The sequence below is a fragment of the Siphateles boraxobius genome, unplaced genomic scaffold, assembly GCF_051911475.1.
Source record: "Siphateles boraxobius isolate OS27281-9 unplaced genomic scaffold, OSU_SipBor_1 65, whole genome shotgun sequence".
Taxonomy (NCBI): Eukaryota; Metazoa; Chordata; class Actinopteri; order Cypriniformes; family Leuciscidae; genus Siphateles; species Siphateles boraxobius.
Genome location: NW_027509192.1, coordinates 21,749,193 through 21,766,867, shown reverse-complemented (window position 1 = coordinate 21,766,867; position 17,675 = coordinate 21,749,193). Strand labels below are relative to the sequence as shown.

The 17,675-nt window shown below is 38.9% G+C and overlaps 2 protein-coding genes across 2 annotated transcripts; one reads left to right on the top strand and one right to left on the bottom strand.

Annotated features, from left to right (window-relative positions):
* Positions 1-645: 645 nt before the first annotated feature.
* mphosph6 (M-phase phosphoprotein 6) lies at positions 646-3,060 on the top strand. The gene is made up of 5 exons (XM_077211515.1): positions 646-852; positions 1,108-1,220; positions 2,287-2,377; positions 2,494-2,600; positions 2,705-3,060. Exons 1-5 carry the CDS (start codon positions 802-804, stop codon positions 2,844-2,846), a joined length of 504 nt encoding a protein of 167 aa, XP_077067630.1. The 5' UTR covers positions 646-801; the 3' UTR covers positions 2,847-3,060.
* An 89-nt stretch (positions 3,061-3,149) lies between these two features.
* On the bottom strand, positions 3,150-16,982 carry hsd17b2 (hydroxysteroid (17-beta) dehydrogenase 2). Its single transcript, XM_077211511.1, has 5 exons — positions 16,601-16,982; positions 15,278-15,490; positions 8,519-8,704; positions 8,030-8,167; positions 3,150-4,467 (listed from the first exon to the last, which is right to left on the bottom strand). Exons 1-5 carry the CDS (start codon positions 16,863-16,865, stop codon positions 4,127-4,129), a joined length of 1,143 nt encoding a protein of 380 aa, XP_077067626.1. The 5' UTR covers positions 16,866-16,982; the 3' UTR covers positions 3,150-4,126.
* Positions 16,983-17,675: the final 693 nt, after the last annotated feature.

The window sequence follows — 17,675 nt, the reverse complement described above, 5'->3', positions numbered from 1 at the left end:
AGAATATTAATAAGGCTTGGATGCACATCATATAATTACCACATGTACCAAGGTATTTACAAGGTACTTTAAAGAACACCATTACTACAGTATGTCAAAAACATGGTGGCACTATGGTATTTTTTGATAGTGATGTAAATAAATTAAGCAGCCGTGTGGTAAAAGTGGTAACTTAATGAGAAACACATCTTTAAACAGCCATTTTTATATCAGTATATTCACTTTTTTATATATATTATGATACCAGTCACTGTTAGTTAAATACACTTATATTACTTTAAATACAAAAATAATAACTGAAATAATAAGGCGATTTGTAAGCCAAAACGTCTGTTTAACTTACCAAAACCGCACCAATAAATCCTCAGTTGTGAAATATACAGGAATATGTTTAGTGATATATTTTGAAAAGTAAAATCATACCAACTTGCCTGGGGATAGAGCTCCTCAGACATGAGTAATCAATACATTCATTCACATTATGCATAGTCAATCATTTTTAAACTAAATCATATTACAAATAATTGAGCTATTATTGAATTAAGAACATTATTATACTATTAGATCTGTATTACAAATCCTATAACAGCAATTGTTGCCGGTCGATCTGTGCTGCTGTGCGACTAATCGAGTCTTGCAGGTTCTGCAACAGCGCGTGCGCAGACTTCATGCGGACTAGTATTTATTTTAGCGTCTTGTGTGTCGCATACAGTCATGGTGCCCATTTAATACATACATCGAAGAAAAACATTTTACATCAATTAATTCACATTAAAACGTGCAGTTTAGGTCTTGTCTAAAATGGCGAACGATGGTGCAGCGAAACTGTCAAAAAATCTCCTGCGAATGAAGGTAAGAAGCCGTGACCCTTGCAGACATCAGAGTCAGCTCTAATATATGATTTTCAGAAAACAGAGTTATTCAGTGATGAGCCTTTGATTGAACTTGTAATAAGATGTCTTCATGTTAAAGTTCGGTTTTATTTTGAGTCTCGTGGCGTTGCTGAACTCAGTCACGTGGTCCACTGTGAACTTTGCGTGTGTGTGTGTGTGTGTGTGTGTGTGTGTGTGTGTGTGTGTGTGTGTGTGTGTGTGTGTGTGTGTGTAGTTCATGCAGAGAGGCTTAGATGCAGACGTGAAGAAGCAGCTGGATGAGGAGGAGAAGAGGATCATCAGTGATGATCACTGGTTCCTGGACCTTCCTGAGCTCAAGGCCAAAGAGTGAGACCATGACGGCCATTCACTCACACTGACATGTCACTCATACTCACTCATACACTGAAATCTCACTACTATTCACTCATAAACTGACATCTCACTCATACACTGACATCTCACTCATAATGTACACTGTCCTCAGAAAAATATTTGGACTCTTAAAGGGATAGTTCACCCAAAAAATGATTTGTCCTCACATGTTCCAAACCTGCATTAGTTTCTTTCTTCTGCAGAACGCAAAATATTATATTTTGAAGTAAGTCCGTAACTGTTGTGTGGCACCATTGACTTCCATTGTATTATTTTGTTTTGTTTCCTACTATGAAGTCATGATTACCGCAAACTGTCTGATTACCAAACATTCTTCAAGACATTTTCTTTTGTGTTCAGCAGAAGAAAGAAACTCATACATGTTTGGAACCACATGAGGGGGAGGTGCTTTGGAAAGTCATAATTATTAGAGTAAAAGTCAATATTAGGACATAATAAGTCGAAGTTGTGACAAGATTATAATCAAGTTGATTTGTCATTATTATTACTTATTTTTATCATAATTTTTACTCTCATAATTGTGAATTGTTATCTCATAATTTTAACTTTTTAATGATTTGTTTTTCTTATGTGGTTGAAATGGGCTTCAATAAACCAAGCCAAAATTAAGTTAGCGAAGTTTCTCTGTTCAAAATAAATCTATTTGTGTATTTTAGTGGCATATGTTGATAGTTGATGTGATCTACACTGTGGTTACTTTGTGAAGTTGAGAAGAACTTACTTCATATACAGTAAAAATCACCAAAGCATCAGCTGATAAAGAGTCTTTGCAGAAATGGCCTGTAGAAAAAAACTTAGTTCTGAGAAAAACTTTGTAGATTACAAGGATTTTTTTTTGTAATGCACAATGACATTGTTAAATGAGAACAAAGCATCAAATACCCTGTCCTACATATTCGATGTGTTTTGGCGTAGTGCCATGCGTGATTTATTAAACTCTGCCTATGAAATTGAATGAATCATATAATCAAGCTCTGTATCAGAATAAAAAATAACTAGGCACTTTTGTTCTGACCAGAAACCACATCGTCGAGGAGAGAAGTTACGTTCCCTGTGAGGATTTAGTTTACGGCAGAATGTCATTCAAAGGCTTCAATCCTGATGTTGAGGTACAAGTTTTGTAAACTTAAATCTTTTTTTTTAAAGTGTCAAGTGTGAGACCATAAGTTTGCTTTCATTTTGCATCTTTCTAAATTGTTGATTATAAACTGATTTTTTTATGTAGAAATTAATGTTGCTGATGAATACACACAAAGAGGAGGAGGATGAAGAGGAGGACGAGACTCTGAGCAGAATGGAAACCGATATCACAGACGAAGAGATGGCTAGAAGGTGCGAGAGGAATCATCTCACAGTGACGGCAGACGGGACATGTCTTAATATTCAGAGCAGATCCTGGAAGCCAAAGACATTGACTTATTTATTTTTTCTTTCAGATATGAAAGTTTGGTTGGGAGCATGAAAAAGAAGTTTGCCAAGAAACGAGATCGCTCCGCTATTACTAGGACAGAAGAAGACGTCAATTGCAATATTGCTGATTATCAACCTAAAAGGGCCTTCATGAAGCCTCAGGACTGAGACATTTTGTAAATGTTTTTTTTTATTCAATGGACATTTTTTTAAGATCTTCTTTTTTAAAAAAAAACTATTTAGTGACAACAAATGCATTGTTAAAAGATCATCTTTTTTATGGAAAAGGTACTAGTGTACAGATTTGTCTGAACATCCTAAGACGTGATTTATACATTTTTTCACAATTAAATGTACCGTCCTAAAGGTTGTAAATGCCTGACCTGGATGTGATGACCAATTCTTGAAACATTGCTGAGATCTGTGGTGCTGCCCTTAATAATAGAAAATAACCATCAAGCTGCAGTCACATTTGTGAAATTTTGGCAAAAAAAAAGGTCAAGTCACCTTTATTTATATAGCGCTTTTTACAATACAGATTGTTGCAAAGCAGCTTTACAGAGATAACAGGAAAATATTGCAACTAAGTTTGTTTCTGCTGTACAGCAGATCTAGAAGAATCATAGTCCAGCTTAAGTAAGTTCAGTGATGGTTCATTTTTGTTATATATAAATTAAGTAAACTAATAACTCTTTTATATGTATTGGATTCCGATTGGAATGCCTGGATTTCAAAAATTCACCACACACTGGTAAATGTGACTGAAATCCACGCTAGACTTTGACCACTGATGGTGTAGTATTTACTTGTAGGGGTGTAACAATACCCTCATGTCACGATTCAATACATATCACAATACCAAACTCACAATACGAATTTATTGCGATACTTCAAGACCTGTGATAAAAGATTAACAAAATACTACTGTTGATTAAAATGCTAAATTTGATATTACATTGTGGGTGTACATGAATAGGCTTGGACTTGGTGCTGGAAACCCAATGCACAGGATAATAGAGACACCAGAATAACAATATACATGATTCTGAAGCTGAAAATACAGAATTATTTTAGACGAATATGCTTGCACTCTGTCACTGACTAGATATATTTAAAATAATGTTGCCACTTTTTACTGGTAACATTGGACATTTAGCATTATCACAAATATTCTCCTATTTCATTAATACACTATATTCAACATTATAGTAGTTTTATGTAGTATTGACACTAAAATGCTGAAAACTTGAATTTTTTTCACGCACAGTAATTTTCATTTTGGGTGAACTATCACCAGTACATATTATCACTATCAACGATACATGTTGTATTGCAATATATTGTTACACCCCTATTTGCTTGCCTAAGTCCTTTACAATAATGAGGTCAAATGAGGGACTGTATGTAAATGTGAAGTGGGAAATTCACTTCAAAAACAGAATCACAATTCAAGAACCCCCAAGTTGTGCTGGTTGAGCATCACCAGTCATAAACATTGGTGAGAGGATCCTGTCGGACAGTGAGGTGGGACAGTGTCTGTAGAGAAAGGGAAGAGCCCACGCTGCGGTACCTGGGTAATAGAAGTGTTTTGGTCTCGGGGACAGTATTGCATGCTTCAAATCCTCCAGAAACAGACCTGTGTTTGATCTTGATGCTGAAGACATGTTGGCCAGCCGCTGCTGCATTGAGCGGATGTATTCTTCTCCATAAGACGTCATCACTTCCTGAGACACACCACTGAGGATGTCCTCCTGAACACTATTCCACTGCTCTCTGCTGCCGAAAATATCTGGGAAATGAGTTGATGAAAGTAGTTATTAAAAGATTAGCTCACTTCAGAATAAAATGTTCCTGTAAATTTACTGGCAAGACAAGCATTTGTGGTTGCACAAAAAAAGCAACAGTTCATGTATTTCAGTAATTCAAATTAAAAGGTGAAACTAATATATTTAATATAACTATATACATATGCATGATTATACTTTTCATTTCTGTATTTAAAATTCTTTTTTTATATTGATTTCATGTAATATTCTAATTTTCTGAGATTTTTAATTTTGGGTTTTCATAAGCTGTAAGCCATAATCCTCAAAATTTTGCACGATATAAACAATTTTCGTGTTTCACCTGTATATGGAGAAGCATCCTGGAATATTTTCCTGAAAAACCTTAATTTATTTTTGACTGAAGAAAGAAAGACATGAACATCTTGGATGACGTGAGGGTGAGTAAATTATCAGGACATTTTAATTCTTAAGAGAACTAATCTTTTAAAACTGCTTACAAAACCTGTCAATGTAAGTGGGTCAAATTTCACCTCAAAATGAAAAGAACTATCGATTTTTATATTCATTAAAATTCCCCAGGGAAAAAAAGTAACATTGAATGTGAATAAATAATGACAGAAGTTGAATTTATGGGTGAACTATAAAAGTTCCTTAAGTCCTCTGGGTGGTGTACACTTAAAGGGGTGGTAAAATTGCATTTTCACAAGATGTAATATAAATATCCGATGTCCCCAGAGTGTGTGTGTGAAGTTTTAGCAAAAAATACCCCACATATATTTTTATATAGCATGTTAAAGTTGTCACTTTTTGACGGTTTGCAAAAACGCACCGTTTTGTGCCTGGCCCTTTAATGCAAATAAGTTGCCTCAGAGGGCGGGGTTTCAAGAGCTCTTGTGCGTTAGCGGCTGCGATTACCCAGACACACTAAATGACAGAAACTGTTCTGACTTTAATGTTAAAACGGAGTCAGCCAAAGATGGAGAGACTCAAGAAAAGGTGACAACGTGTAGAATGCAACAGGACGTCTCTGAATCGTTAGTTGATGAATTTATGTTGCTGATGTGGAGTTAACTATCTTCAATTGGGATATTCTATCATGTTAATCTATAAATCGCTTGTATAGGAACTGTTGTGAGATGCACACATGTGACTTTCTATTGCATGTGAAAAGAAGGATGCTAAAGTTTGAGCTGACTCAAAAATACACTCTTATACAACAACTTTTCTTCTTCTCAACATGGACTGCGTGTTCCGGGGCGGGGTTTATGTACATTTTAGGGTTGCTGATGTCACTAAACCGGGAGGAATGTCGTGTAGTCCCTACCAGCCGTTTGTTGTAGTCCTTTTCTTTAAGAGCAAATATCTCCCTTTGCTTTGAACTTTGAGCGTTGTAACTTTGCAGATGTTGTTTATGCTCAAACAGCAACATTACACACTAGCTAAAGTTAGAAAAGTGAAATCATACTTAACCACCCCTTTAAATTTTTTATTTTTTTTTGCAAGGAAGATAACTATAACTACATTTTGAATGATCGTTCTAATTCTACGATAATAAGGAAGTCCACATCACAGCTATAACAATAACGACACAGGGGAACGATATTGTTGTTGATTTGTTTTTTCCAATTGATGAACAATAAAAACATTTTTACAGCCTATTTTATAGAGCATGACCATTTAAAGATGCAGTAAGTGATTTCTGAGAAACACTAAGTTTATAAGGACACATTTTGTTTTAATCAGAATGAATTCATCCAAAAGTAGTGTTTACATGAACGCTAAATAAAGTGATCAGGTTGATGTGCTTGTTTGTATGTCACAACCTTAGTACCGGAATTCATTTGTGCAGTAGGGGGCGTGTCACTCGTGATGGGGAGGGGAGAGAATGAGCCAATCAGCAGTTAGGGTGTGTCACTCATGCTGGGAGAGGAGAGACAAGGTTTGTTCAAATTGAACTGGTGCTGCACAGACTGATCAGTTTATGATATCAAAGTACCGCGAGAGCAATTTAAAAGCATATAGAGCCGTCTGCTCTCTAATCGCTCTCGCGGTACTTTGATGTCATTCAGTGATCGGTCTGTGCAGCACCAATTCAAGTCGAACAAGCCTACAGTGAGCTAATCAGCAGTAGGGGGTGTGTCACTCATGATAGGGGAGGAGAAAGAGTGAGCCAATCAGCAGTAGGGGGCATGTCCACTTATGATGGGTGAGGAGAGAGAGTGAGCCAATCAGCAGTAGGGAGCGTGTCCACTCATGATGGGGGAGGAGAGAGAGTGAGCCAATCAGCAGTAGGGGGTGTGACACTCATGATGGGGGAGGAGAGAGAGTGAGCCAATCAGCAGTAGGGGGTGTCACTCATGATGGGGGAGGAGAGAGAGTGAGCCAATCAGCAGTAGGGGGTGTCACTCATGATGGGGGAGGAGAGAGAGTGAGCCAATCAGCAGTAGAGGGCGTGTCCACTCATGATGGGGGAGGAGAGAGAGTGAGCCAATCAGCAGTATGGGGTGTCACTCATGATGGGGAGGGGAGAGAATGAGCCAATCAGCATTAGGGGCGTGTCCACTCATGATGGGGGAGGAGAGAGAGTGAGCCAATCAGCAGTAGGGGTGTGACTCATGATGGGGGAGGGGAGAGAATGAGCCAATCAGCAGTAGAGGGCGTGTCCTCTCATGATGGGGGAGGAGAGAGAGTGAGCCAATCAGCAGTATGGGGTGTCACTCATGATGGGGAGGGGAGAGAATGAGCCAATCAGCATTAGGGGCGTGTCCACTCATGATGGGGGAGGAGAGAGAGTGAGCAAGAGGGAGATTTGAAGAAAGACTGATGGCTGAGATGGCTGAGAGACATTATAAAAGAGAAAAGCTCAGAGGAATATGACTGGAAGAAGGGATATGATCAGGAAAGAGCTTTCGGACCCACGTTATTATTAGCAAAGCTTTCCAGCGCTGGAGAGATCTAAGGGGGTTGGCTTAAAAACAGACGCAGAGGTTGCGTTGTTTCTGCTCCATATGTGAGTAACATTGGTTTTGCTTGAACCAAGATATGCTGTTGTTGTGATATCAGCTCTAGTAACAGGACAGTTTTGAGTGTCATTGTTTGACTGGAGCTGATGTGCTGCTAGTGACGTACAACAAACTCTTTCTTGTAGATACTCTTAAGTACTATATGTTTATTTTTTGATCTTCCTTTTTGTCATCATTTTCACTTCATTTTGCATGATGCATTATTTTGCTAATATAGTTATCTTTATAGTTATTGTTCATGGTGTAAATGGGCCTTTGAGGGCACGAAAAATAACTTTAACATTAGCTATAATTCTTATACCGGCTATAACGATACTGACACAATGTAACAGTATGGTTGGAATTCTGATGAACGATAAAAAACACTGCCAGCCAATCGGAATCCAGTCGACTCCAGCTCAAGCATTTAAAGCAACAGATGACATATCAATATCACTCATAATTAAGAGAATATGATTGATCGTTGATGTGGACGTTAATATAGTTTTCGTTACAGACTTTGTAGTTATGGTTCCTGGTGTTAACGGGCCTTAATTCTCACTTGTTTTGAAAGCTCCAGGTTGAATGATGATGACTCTGACTCCCCAGCGGTAGAGCTCTTGTCTAATCACTCCATTGTACACGATCATCGCTGCCTTAGATGCCCCGTAGCCTGCAAACCCAGGAAGTGGAACTTCGCCTGAAGGAAACCAATGATGTGATTGATTTCAAAGCTTATTGATATTTTGACACCTTTAATTGGTTTAGACCACGGCTGCCCAATCCTGTTCCTGGAGATCTACCTTTCAGTAAAACGTCCAGCTCCAATCAAACACAACTGCAGCTAATGAAGATCTCCAGGAGCATTTGATAATTACAGACAGGTGTGATGGATCAGGGTTGGATCTGGACTCTGCAGTTGGCAGATCTCCAGGAACAGGATTCGGCAGCCCTGGTTTAGGCTAAATGTTTTGTCAGAAAATGTGTGTAGCTTTTGTAGCTTGTGTTAGTCAGTATTGCAAAAACCTTGCATGCTTATGAAACCGTTTACCTGCCAAACTGGATATGCTGATTATTCTTCCTTTTGATTGTCGTATCAGTGGCAGAAAGGCTTGCGTTATCTCCACACTACCAATGAAATTCACATTTATGTGTCTTTTATACATTTTAATCGGCTGAATTTCTCCATCACACACGTATTCCAGCACTCCTGCGTTGTTCACTAGTGCCCATAGTCCTGCCAACAAGAAACGAGCAATACAAAATAATAATGCACTTGTCTCTATACATACTGTATACTAAACTTTAAACAGTACCAACAGTTAGTATAACTATTTGCTACTATGCTAGGGTGATGTCATAGAGGTTGCCAGGGCATTGCTATGTGGTTGCTAACTTGAGTGGTTTGTAGCATGTTGCTATGCAGATATTTTGGGTGGTTGCTTTGCAGCTTTTAAGGCTTTGTGATCTACTATGTGGTTTCTAAAGCTGCGTTCACACTACAAGCGACGAGATACCACTTGTTTCAATGGAGAGCCGTCGATTTCCGGCGACATGACCGTCAGTGCAACTTTTTGCAAATGAACAGCGACTTTCGGGAGCGACAACCAATAGGAGTAAAGTCAGTGGAGCGCACGTGATTCGTCACTCTTCAGTGCCGAGTCCGACCGAGGCAAGTTGAATGAGAAGCTAATTTTACTGTCGTATAATTTATGATTGGTCTCCGTGTACATACAGTGGTACTCATCATACTGACTCCGAGACTGAATGGTTTTGTGACTCCAGCATTTTCCCGTTTGCTGCAGTTAAATAGCTTCGATGGCAAAGAGCACTCACTGTTTCTCGTTCATCTTTAATATTATGCATTTTATGTACTGATTTAATTTATATTTAGCCTTTTCCTTCTAAAATGTTTGTTTGTAGCGGCAAGAAAACGGATTTGTTATCTACAACATGGAGTGAAATCCATGAATGTCACTCAAAACATTACTAGGCAACCAGTAGTGGGAACGCCCACTAGTGACCTCACCGCAAGCCACTGGCGACATGCAGCGACAAAGTTGCTTGTAGTGTGAACGCAGCTTAAGGTGTTCTAGGGGGTTGCTATGCAGTCACTAGGGTGTTTTAGGTCTTATTAGATTGTTGTTAAGTGGCTACCAGTGATCTAGGTTGTTACTAAGTGGTTGCCATAGGGTGTTCTGGGTAGTTTCTAGAATGTAGCAAAGTGGTTGTTCTGGGTAGTTAGGATGCTGCTAAAACGTTGCTTGGGTGTTATTGGTGGTTGCTATATGGACAACCTCTGCTGTTGTTTTGGGAATTGCTGTTTGGTACCTTTGCCCACTAATTACCTCAATTGGCAGTCAATTGGAAACACCTGTGACCGTGCCTCAGACACTTCTTAAAAGAGATCACCAACTGAGCTCCTACAGTTACATTTCAACATTGTTTTACACTTTCAACAATGCATCTTGCTTTACACACTGATGATGCTGATGGATACAGAAACACTTTTATTTCCTATAATTGTTTACATTCTATTGTTTAGTGTTGCCTTATTTTTGTTATTAAATAAACATTACTTTTGAGCCTATAATTTGGTTTATGTTTGTCCCTTGTTTGTGTTGATTCCCTTGAGCCAATGGTCAATGGTCACTAAGGTTTTCTTGGTGGATTTTATGATTTCTGTGTGGTTGCTGTGCAGATTAAAAATGTTGCGGGTGGCTGCTATGTAGTTACTATGTTGTTACAGGTGTTTTTATGTTGTTACGTGGTTACTATGATGTTCTGGGTGATTACTAGGATGTTGCATAGGGTTTTATGTGTCAATGATATGCTGTTGCTTGAGTGTTCTGAGGTTACTATAGTTACTAGGACGATGCTAAGTGGGTTCTGGGTAGTTACTATGTGGTTTTAGAGTGTTCTTCATTGTTTCTAAAATGCCACTAAGGTGTTCTGGTTGGTTGCTATGTCATTTGTAAGTGGTTGCTAGGGTGTTCTGAGTAGCTGCTATATGATAGCTAGAGTGTTGAGGATAGTTAGATATTGCCTGAATGTTTGCTAAGTAGTCATGTGCCAAGTTAGTGTTCTGTCTAGTTGTTGTGTGGTTGTTAGAAAGTTCTAAATGGTTGATAGGATGTTGCTAAGTGGTTGCTGGGTGTTCCAGGTGGTTGTTATGCTGTTGCTTAGGTGTTCTTTAGGATTTCTAGTTTTTAGGATGTTCTGACTTCTGAGTGGTTGCTATGTAGTTTCTAGGGCAGGGCCGGGCAACTCTGGCCCTCGAGGTCCACTTTCCTGCAGAGTTTTGCTCCAACACTGATCAAACTTACCTGCCTGTAGCTTTCTAGTAAGAAGATATTGATTAGCTTGTTCAGGTGTGTTTGATTATAGGTAGAGCTAATGCTGTGTTCCATTAACCTCGGAGGAGGGATGTAAGAGCTAGGAATGACATCACACCCGAGTCGACCGCGTTCCAGTACACAGGTTAGAAAACTAAGATGGGGCTTGCTCTTTAGGAATACAAACACGTAAAAAAGCAGAATTTTGCACAGACATTGCCTAAAGCCCTTTTCACACGGGATAAGTATTACCTGGTGACCTCTAGTCATTTGTAATAATTACGGAGGTTGTCTGTGATCTTAATCCCATGCGAATAGGCCATGTCTGTAATTTGTAAAGTAAAAATTCCCCAGCAAATTACCTACCATATTTAGCCGAACACCAAGGTCCTGTGTCCTGTGTTAATCGTCATCTCTGTGATTTGTGCTCTTTGATACCAATCTTTCATTTGAAAGTCACGTGTCTAGTGTCTGTAAAACCGCATTTTTCCATCTTAAAAATATATCTAAATTACGTCATATGCTCTCATTGACAAAAGTGGAACAACTAGTTCATACGTTCATGACATCAAGGCTAGATTATTGTAATGCTCTACTGGGTGGTTGCCCAGCACGCTTAATAAACAAACTACAGCTAGTTCAAAACGCAGCTGCTAGAGTTCTTACCAAAACCAGGAAGTACGACCATATTAGCCCGGTTCTGTCAACACTGCATTGGCTCCCTATTAAACATCGTATAAATTTTAAAATATTGCTGATTACTTACAAATTCAAATGGTTTAGCTCCCCAGTACTTGAGCGAGCTCTTAACGCATTATAGTCCCTCACGTCTATTGCGATCTCAAAGTTCTGGCCAGTTGATAATACCTAGAATATATAAATCGACTGCTGGCGGTAGATCCTTTTCCTATTTAGCACCAAAACTTTGGAACAATCTTCCTAACATTGTCCGGGAAGCAGACACAGTCTGACAGTTCAAAGTTAGACTAAAAACACATCTCTTTGACCTAGCATTCACATAACACTCTATAGACTTCTATAATTCAATATTAGGCTGCTTAGATTAGGTCAGCCGGAACTGGGAACACTTCCCTTAAATCCTGATGTACTCGTTACATCATAAGAAGAATGGCATCTATGCTAATTTTAGTGTCATTGTTTATCCCGAGGTTTTCCCGCAGCCTGCCGGATCCAGACCGTTTTCCAGATCTGACGAAGGACTTTCGCCTGGACCCGATGACAATGCAGTGCTGAAGTGCCAACTAGCCTCTCCCTATGGAGGATCCCTATACCACTCTACAGATAAAGCGTTGTGGAATTTTTTGGTTCGCGTACCTACCCGAAGTGATAAGATAAAATAAAATTCTGCATCAAAATTTATAGACAAGACAAGTAGTTTGTTTAGGCGTGGTTTGTAAGGAATTACAAACCTGCGCACATATATTCAAACGCACATAACTATAGAATAAATTCTTAATGCGCATGTGAACGCCATCAGCGTCTATCACAGGTTCGCGTTTAAAGTCTGTTTAGAGAGAACGGTGTCTTAGTGGCCCCTAATTTAATAACAAACTATAATTTAGACGGATGTGAATCAATCAAAACTAACTTTAGCTGAAAAAAACATTTTTCAAGAACCACTATAAAACTAAACCAATACCTTAAATTATATGTTTATCTCTGTAAAGCTGCTTTGAAACAATCTACATTGTTAAAAGCGCTATATAAATGAGGATGACTTGACTTGACTTGACTTGTTTTGGCAGGGTCATTTATAATTTTTTCAAGGTTTTTATTTTCTGTGCTCTTTTTTAACTATCTTTCGCGAAGAAAGGAGGCTGCGTTGGAGTGTTTTGATAGTATTTTGGGTGCTGGGTCATATCGCTATACTATACACCATACAACTATACAATTTGCAGAAAGAGAAAGCTGAAAACCAACAGAAGAGCAAAAACTAAAAAGAATGATTAGATGGAGATGAATGTCATGTATGGCAGAATGCGGTAAGGAACATTCTTCTGTTTATGATATATCATACAGCTTGACCTATAATAACGACAAGACATTTCCAAACAATAGCCTATTGACATCATATCCGGAAGATAAGTCAGTAAATTCGAGTATAATCACAGGCTTCGCTTATCCTGTGCGAATGCACCACATGAAATTCAGATGTGTTGGGGTAATTTCTAAATCACACGAGGTCCCCAGATAATACTAATCCCATGCGAATAGGGCTTAAGTTTCATGTCCAAAGATAGAGGTTGGATAGTACGGAGTTTGAAACACAGAATAACTAATAAACAATATATTACTACTGTTTCACTACGGTTGATGCTCTGAGAAGCCATATTGGATTCTGAAGTTGGGGTTGTTGCAGTTTCCCCCAGATTCCTAGTCGCAACTCTTACTTGAGGGGGTATTCCAGATTAAAGTTCTTACTGGGGTCTAGGACTTTCCCACATCCGAGGACAAATGGAACACTCTATAAATTCAGGAAAATGGATCTTGAGGGCCAGTGCCCGGTTGCATAATGCACCTAAAGTGTTTTCCCTTAAGTATGATATTTAAAGGTGCTCTAAGCGATGTCACACGTTTTTTAGGCCAAAAATGTTTTTTGTCACATACAGCAAACATCTCCTCACTATCCGCTAGCTGCCTGTCCCCTGAACACACTGTAAACACACGCGGTCTCTGCAGACACCCCAGGCTCCACACACGGCAACAAAAAAAACTGGGATAACCCGCACCACGAAACATAACAAACTGTTCCAGCCAATAACCGACAAGAAGGATTTGGGGGCGGGGTTTGGGGGGTTAGTGCGTGGATGAGGAGGAGGGAGGGTCTAGCTAGCCTCCGTTTTGTTTGACAATACTTCGAACGTCAACAAGAAGTGACGTCACCCAACATCGCTTAGAGCACCTTTAAGGCGTGATTTCCCCTCAGCTAAGGGAATGACTTAAGGGCACATAATCCCTTAAACAGTTTTCTTAGGTAAGGGAAAAAAAAAAGAGTGTTTCACGACGCCGGCGACCCAGGTTTTGCCGTTATAAAATTTGATTGCTGCCATGGGCACATTATTTGTTAATACAGATTGCCGTAAGTTTCAAAGAAAACAGCATAACATGGATAAGGAAAACAAAAAATAAAACCAAATATGAAAGAGAAGGACCAGATGAGATAGAAACTCTTTATTCAAAATTAAATTATGTCATCATACTCACCCTCATGTCATTCTAAATCCATAAGACTTTCATTCATCAAACAAATAAACATATTTTAAATATTCACTTATCATTTCTGTCTATTTATTGAAAGACATGAAAGTTATCCATATATTCAGGTTGTTTCGGAAGCTCAAACGTGCGTGATGCCACCCTCTCCGTGTAGTCGACTGGGACACACGAGCCAAACTAAACTGCTGTGATTGAGTCTGCGGGACCTTGATCCGTGGCTCCGCTACTGCTCAGACTCGGCCTCTGAACGGCGTAATCGGCAACGACCGTTAGGCAATATCGGAGCGGTTATCAATAGGAAGCTAGCTTTTAAAGCATACGATCCCACCCTCCATTCAGAGCGTCTCCAAAGCCATGCCTCCTCCAAAACACACCAACACACACAGCCAGAGCAGGTTTAGCAAAGCGTAATAAGAGACGCCGTTACATTACTTCATGTCTCAAAGCACATAACATTACAATAATAATGAACGTAAACAACTTAAAGAGCTCTTACTTGTGCAACCTGACTGCTGCAGATTCATTTCGGCATTGATAGTGTTGCCACTGAAATGCATAAATCCTAGTCTGAACAGCTCAGAGTAGATCGTCATGGGTTGCCGTTTCTACATTACACTTATGAGTTGCGTGTAAGCAGCATAAGCTCATTGTTCTGATTCAGGAGGAACTGTAAAACACGGCTGCTGTTGGTTTGTGACGCTCTGTGATTGACGTCTGTTTAACTCTACAGTCTTACTGAACACACTTATGACGTGTGATGTCTGTTGCGAGCAGGTGCGGAGGTATGGAAATACATGTGTTGACAGGCAGGTAAGACATCCAATCATTACATTCGGACCGAATGGAATGATTGGACGAACATTTTTTGGTCCTGAGACTTACACAGACAATATATGCATGCACTTTAATATTTAGTCCACTTCTGTTATTGATTGCTATCAGGATCTGAAGAGTGTTTCAATCAGAATAACAAAAACTGTTTATGAAAAAAATTTGCCTCAGTTGCCTTGTTCTACAGTGGAAGGAAGCGGAGTAGCGCTGTTCATCTTTTTTACAGTATATGGTCAGCTGTGTTTCAGGGTTGGAGCTAAACTCTGGAGGACGTTTAGGGCCAGAGTTGAGAACCTGCTCTAGGTGTTTGCTTACTGGCCACAAGTGACTATGAGACACATGACTATGAATATTAATAATGATTAAGAAATATTATAAAATACCACATTTACCAGTTCTGTTCTTACCTGCTTTTCCTGTTTGGCTCTTGATGTACTGATATGCCTGTGTGATCTGGCTGCTGTTGGTGATGTCTAACTGTAGGACGGTAAGGTTTGGAGATGCAGATTTCTTTAGCTTCAAAGCTCCAGGACCGAGTTCATTCAGAACCCCTGCAAACACCCTCATCCCTGCACTGTCCAAAAACCTGGCCAGATCATGTCCAAAACCTGAGTCGCAACCTGTGCAACATACACAATCTCAATTCGTTACTCAATCACACCACCATATATCCCAACATTCCATTGCATTATGGGTAATAGTGGTTAGCTGCCACATAGGCAATTCATGTTTGTTTATTGTTCTAATCTATACGGAAACTAATCTGTGATAAATGACATCACAAGAATGCAGCGGTGATTTATGGTCTTATGGGAACCAGTGAAGTTAACCATACTGAGTTAAGTTCAAAGTGCAAATTTCACTGTATAGGACGACAGAGAAACAACGTTTTCTATTGGGTTAGATGTACACTTATCATCCCAAATTCCTCTTAACATTTTAGGACCCTTAAGACTTAGTACTTAATACTACCATCATGTACAGATTTTTAAAATTGAATTCAAAATAAACTGATACTATTTTCAAATTACAGTAATGAAAATGAGCTGTTTTTAATAAAAAGACACATTACAGTACAGTAATGTTTTACTTGTTCTATTACAGCATTAATTGTAACAGTATATATATATACAGGGGCGCCGCTTAGGGGGCAAAAGTTAAGACGATTCTAAGGGCCCACACACTTTCGGGGGCCCCAGAGATCGATTTTATTAATGGAATGGGTGCGGTAGGGGTCCAACCTCATATTCTTTCATAGGGCCCAAAATTTCTAATGGCGGCCCTGTATATATATATATATATATATATATATATATATATACAGTATATTAGTTATATAATCAGAATCTGAATAATGAATAATGATTTTAAAAAATCCAAAAGTAAATCTAAATCCAATATGAGAATGAGATTTATTTTTTTTATTTTACTGCATTGTTGTATTACGATAGTGGGAATTTGGGAGGAAATGTGCTTAATTGTCATAGAACCAATGTCACAATGCAAAAAAAAAAAAAAAAAACTTAATGGATCTAAATTAGGCCTCATTTCTTAGTGCAAGTTTTAATGTCTTATTTCTAACATTTGATTTTGTGGGTGAAACCATGTTCTTGAAAGGCTTCATAAGATAAACACAACTTCACTATGCTGTGAATACATTATTAAATAAGCTGACCTTCAGAATCTATACAAATAAACATAATTTAGGAGCAAACAGGATGGTGTCTTACCTGTGATCAGTACCGCCTTGTCCAGGGTAGACAACATGACCTCTTCTCTCCCTACATAGTGGATCACACTACACAGCACACTCATAAGCCCCACTTTAAGAACACTTGAATGGACCAAACAGCTCAACATCACACCGGCAGCCACTAGCAGCACCAGCCACCGCACAGACCGGCCTACAGACACACGCAGAAGCAGTAGCCCAATGCATATTAACATGAGTAGACCATATAGAAAGCCCAGGCAGACTTCTACAATTCCCTCCATTTCTACACAACACACAGCCAATGCTATCAGGAGATCTAGAAAGGCGCCTGTGAGATTACAACCTGTCTGTTGTGCTGAGCTGCCAGGTTTGAGTGTGTGAATCTTGTAAATCTTCAGGTTTATGCTTTATACCACACAGAAATGAATCACGCCCCTTAACCAGTGCATAGTATGTGTTGGATATTTAGGCATGTCTAAACATGCTTATGGCTTCATATTATGGAAACTTTGATGGAAACAAACAGAAACTTTAAAAAAAATAATAATATGTGCTTTTAATAGCATAATTGGATGCATTTACTGATGAATTGCGAAACTCTACTTGGCTCAAAGGTCTTCTGGCCTGACAATTTAAAGAAACAACCATCAAGCTTTAGTATCCTGTTCATGTAATTCTAGATGGATTTTGCACACACATACATATTTTTCCAGGTGAACAAACTAACAGACTTGGCAATTCATTACTACTCCATTGAAGCAACCTGAGACTTTGTTTATAGTATCTTTTGTCTGGAGCAACATTCCTGCCAAAATAGTCATAACTCTATTCATGATCTTTAGTCAGTTACTCCACATAAAACTGCGTGGTAAATGATTAGTTGCTAGCATTGTTCAACCAAAAAATTCAGCTCTAAGCCGCCCAGCCGGCATTTCAGTGTTGATTCACAGATGGATCAGCGTCAGGGATCAAGGTTGGATCAACATTGAATTATGTTTCGATTTAGCTAATTGAATCAACGTTGATAATGCGACGTTGTTTCACCATCTCTTCTTGGGTGAATAAAGGTTGTATTTCAACGTTGAACCAAT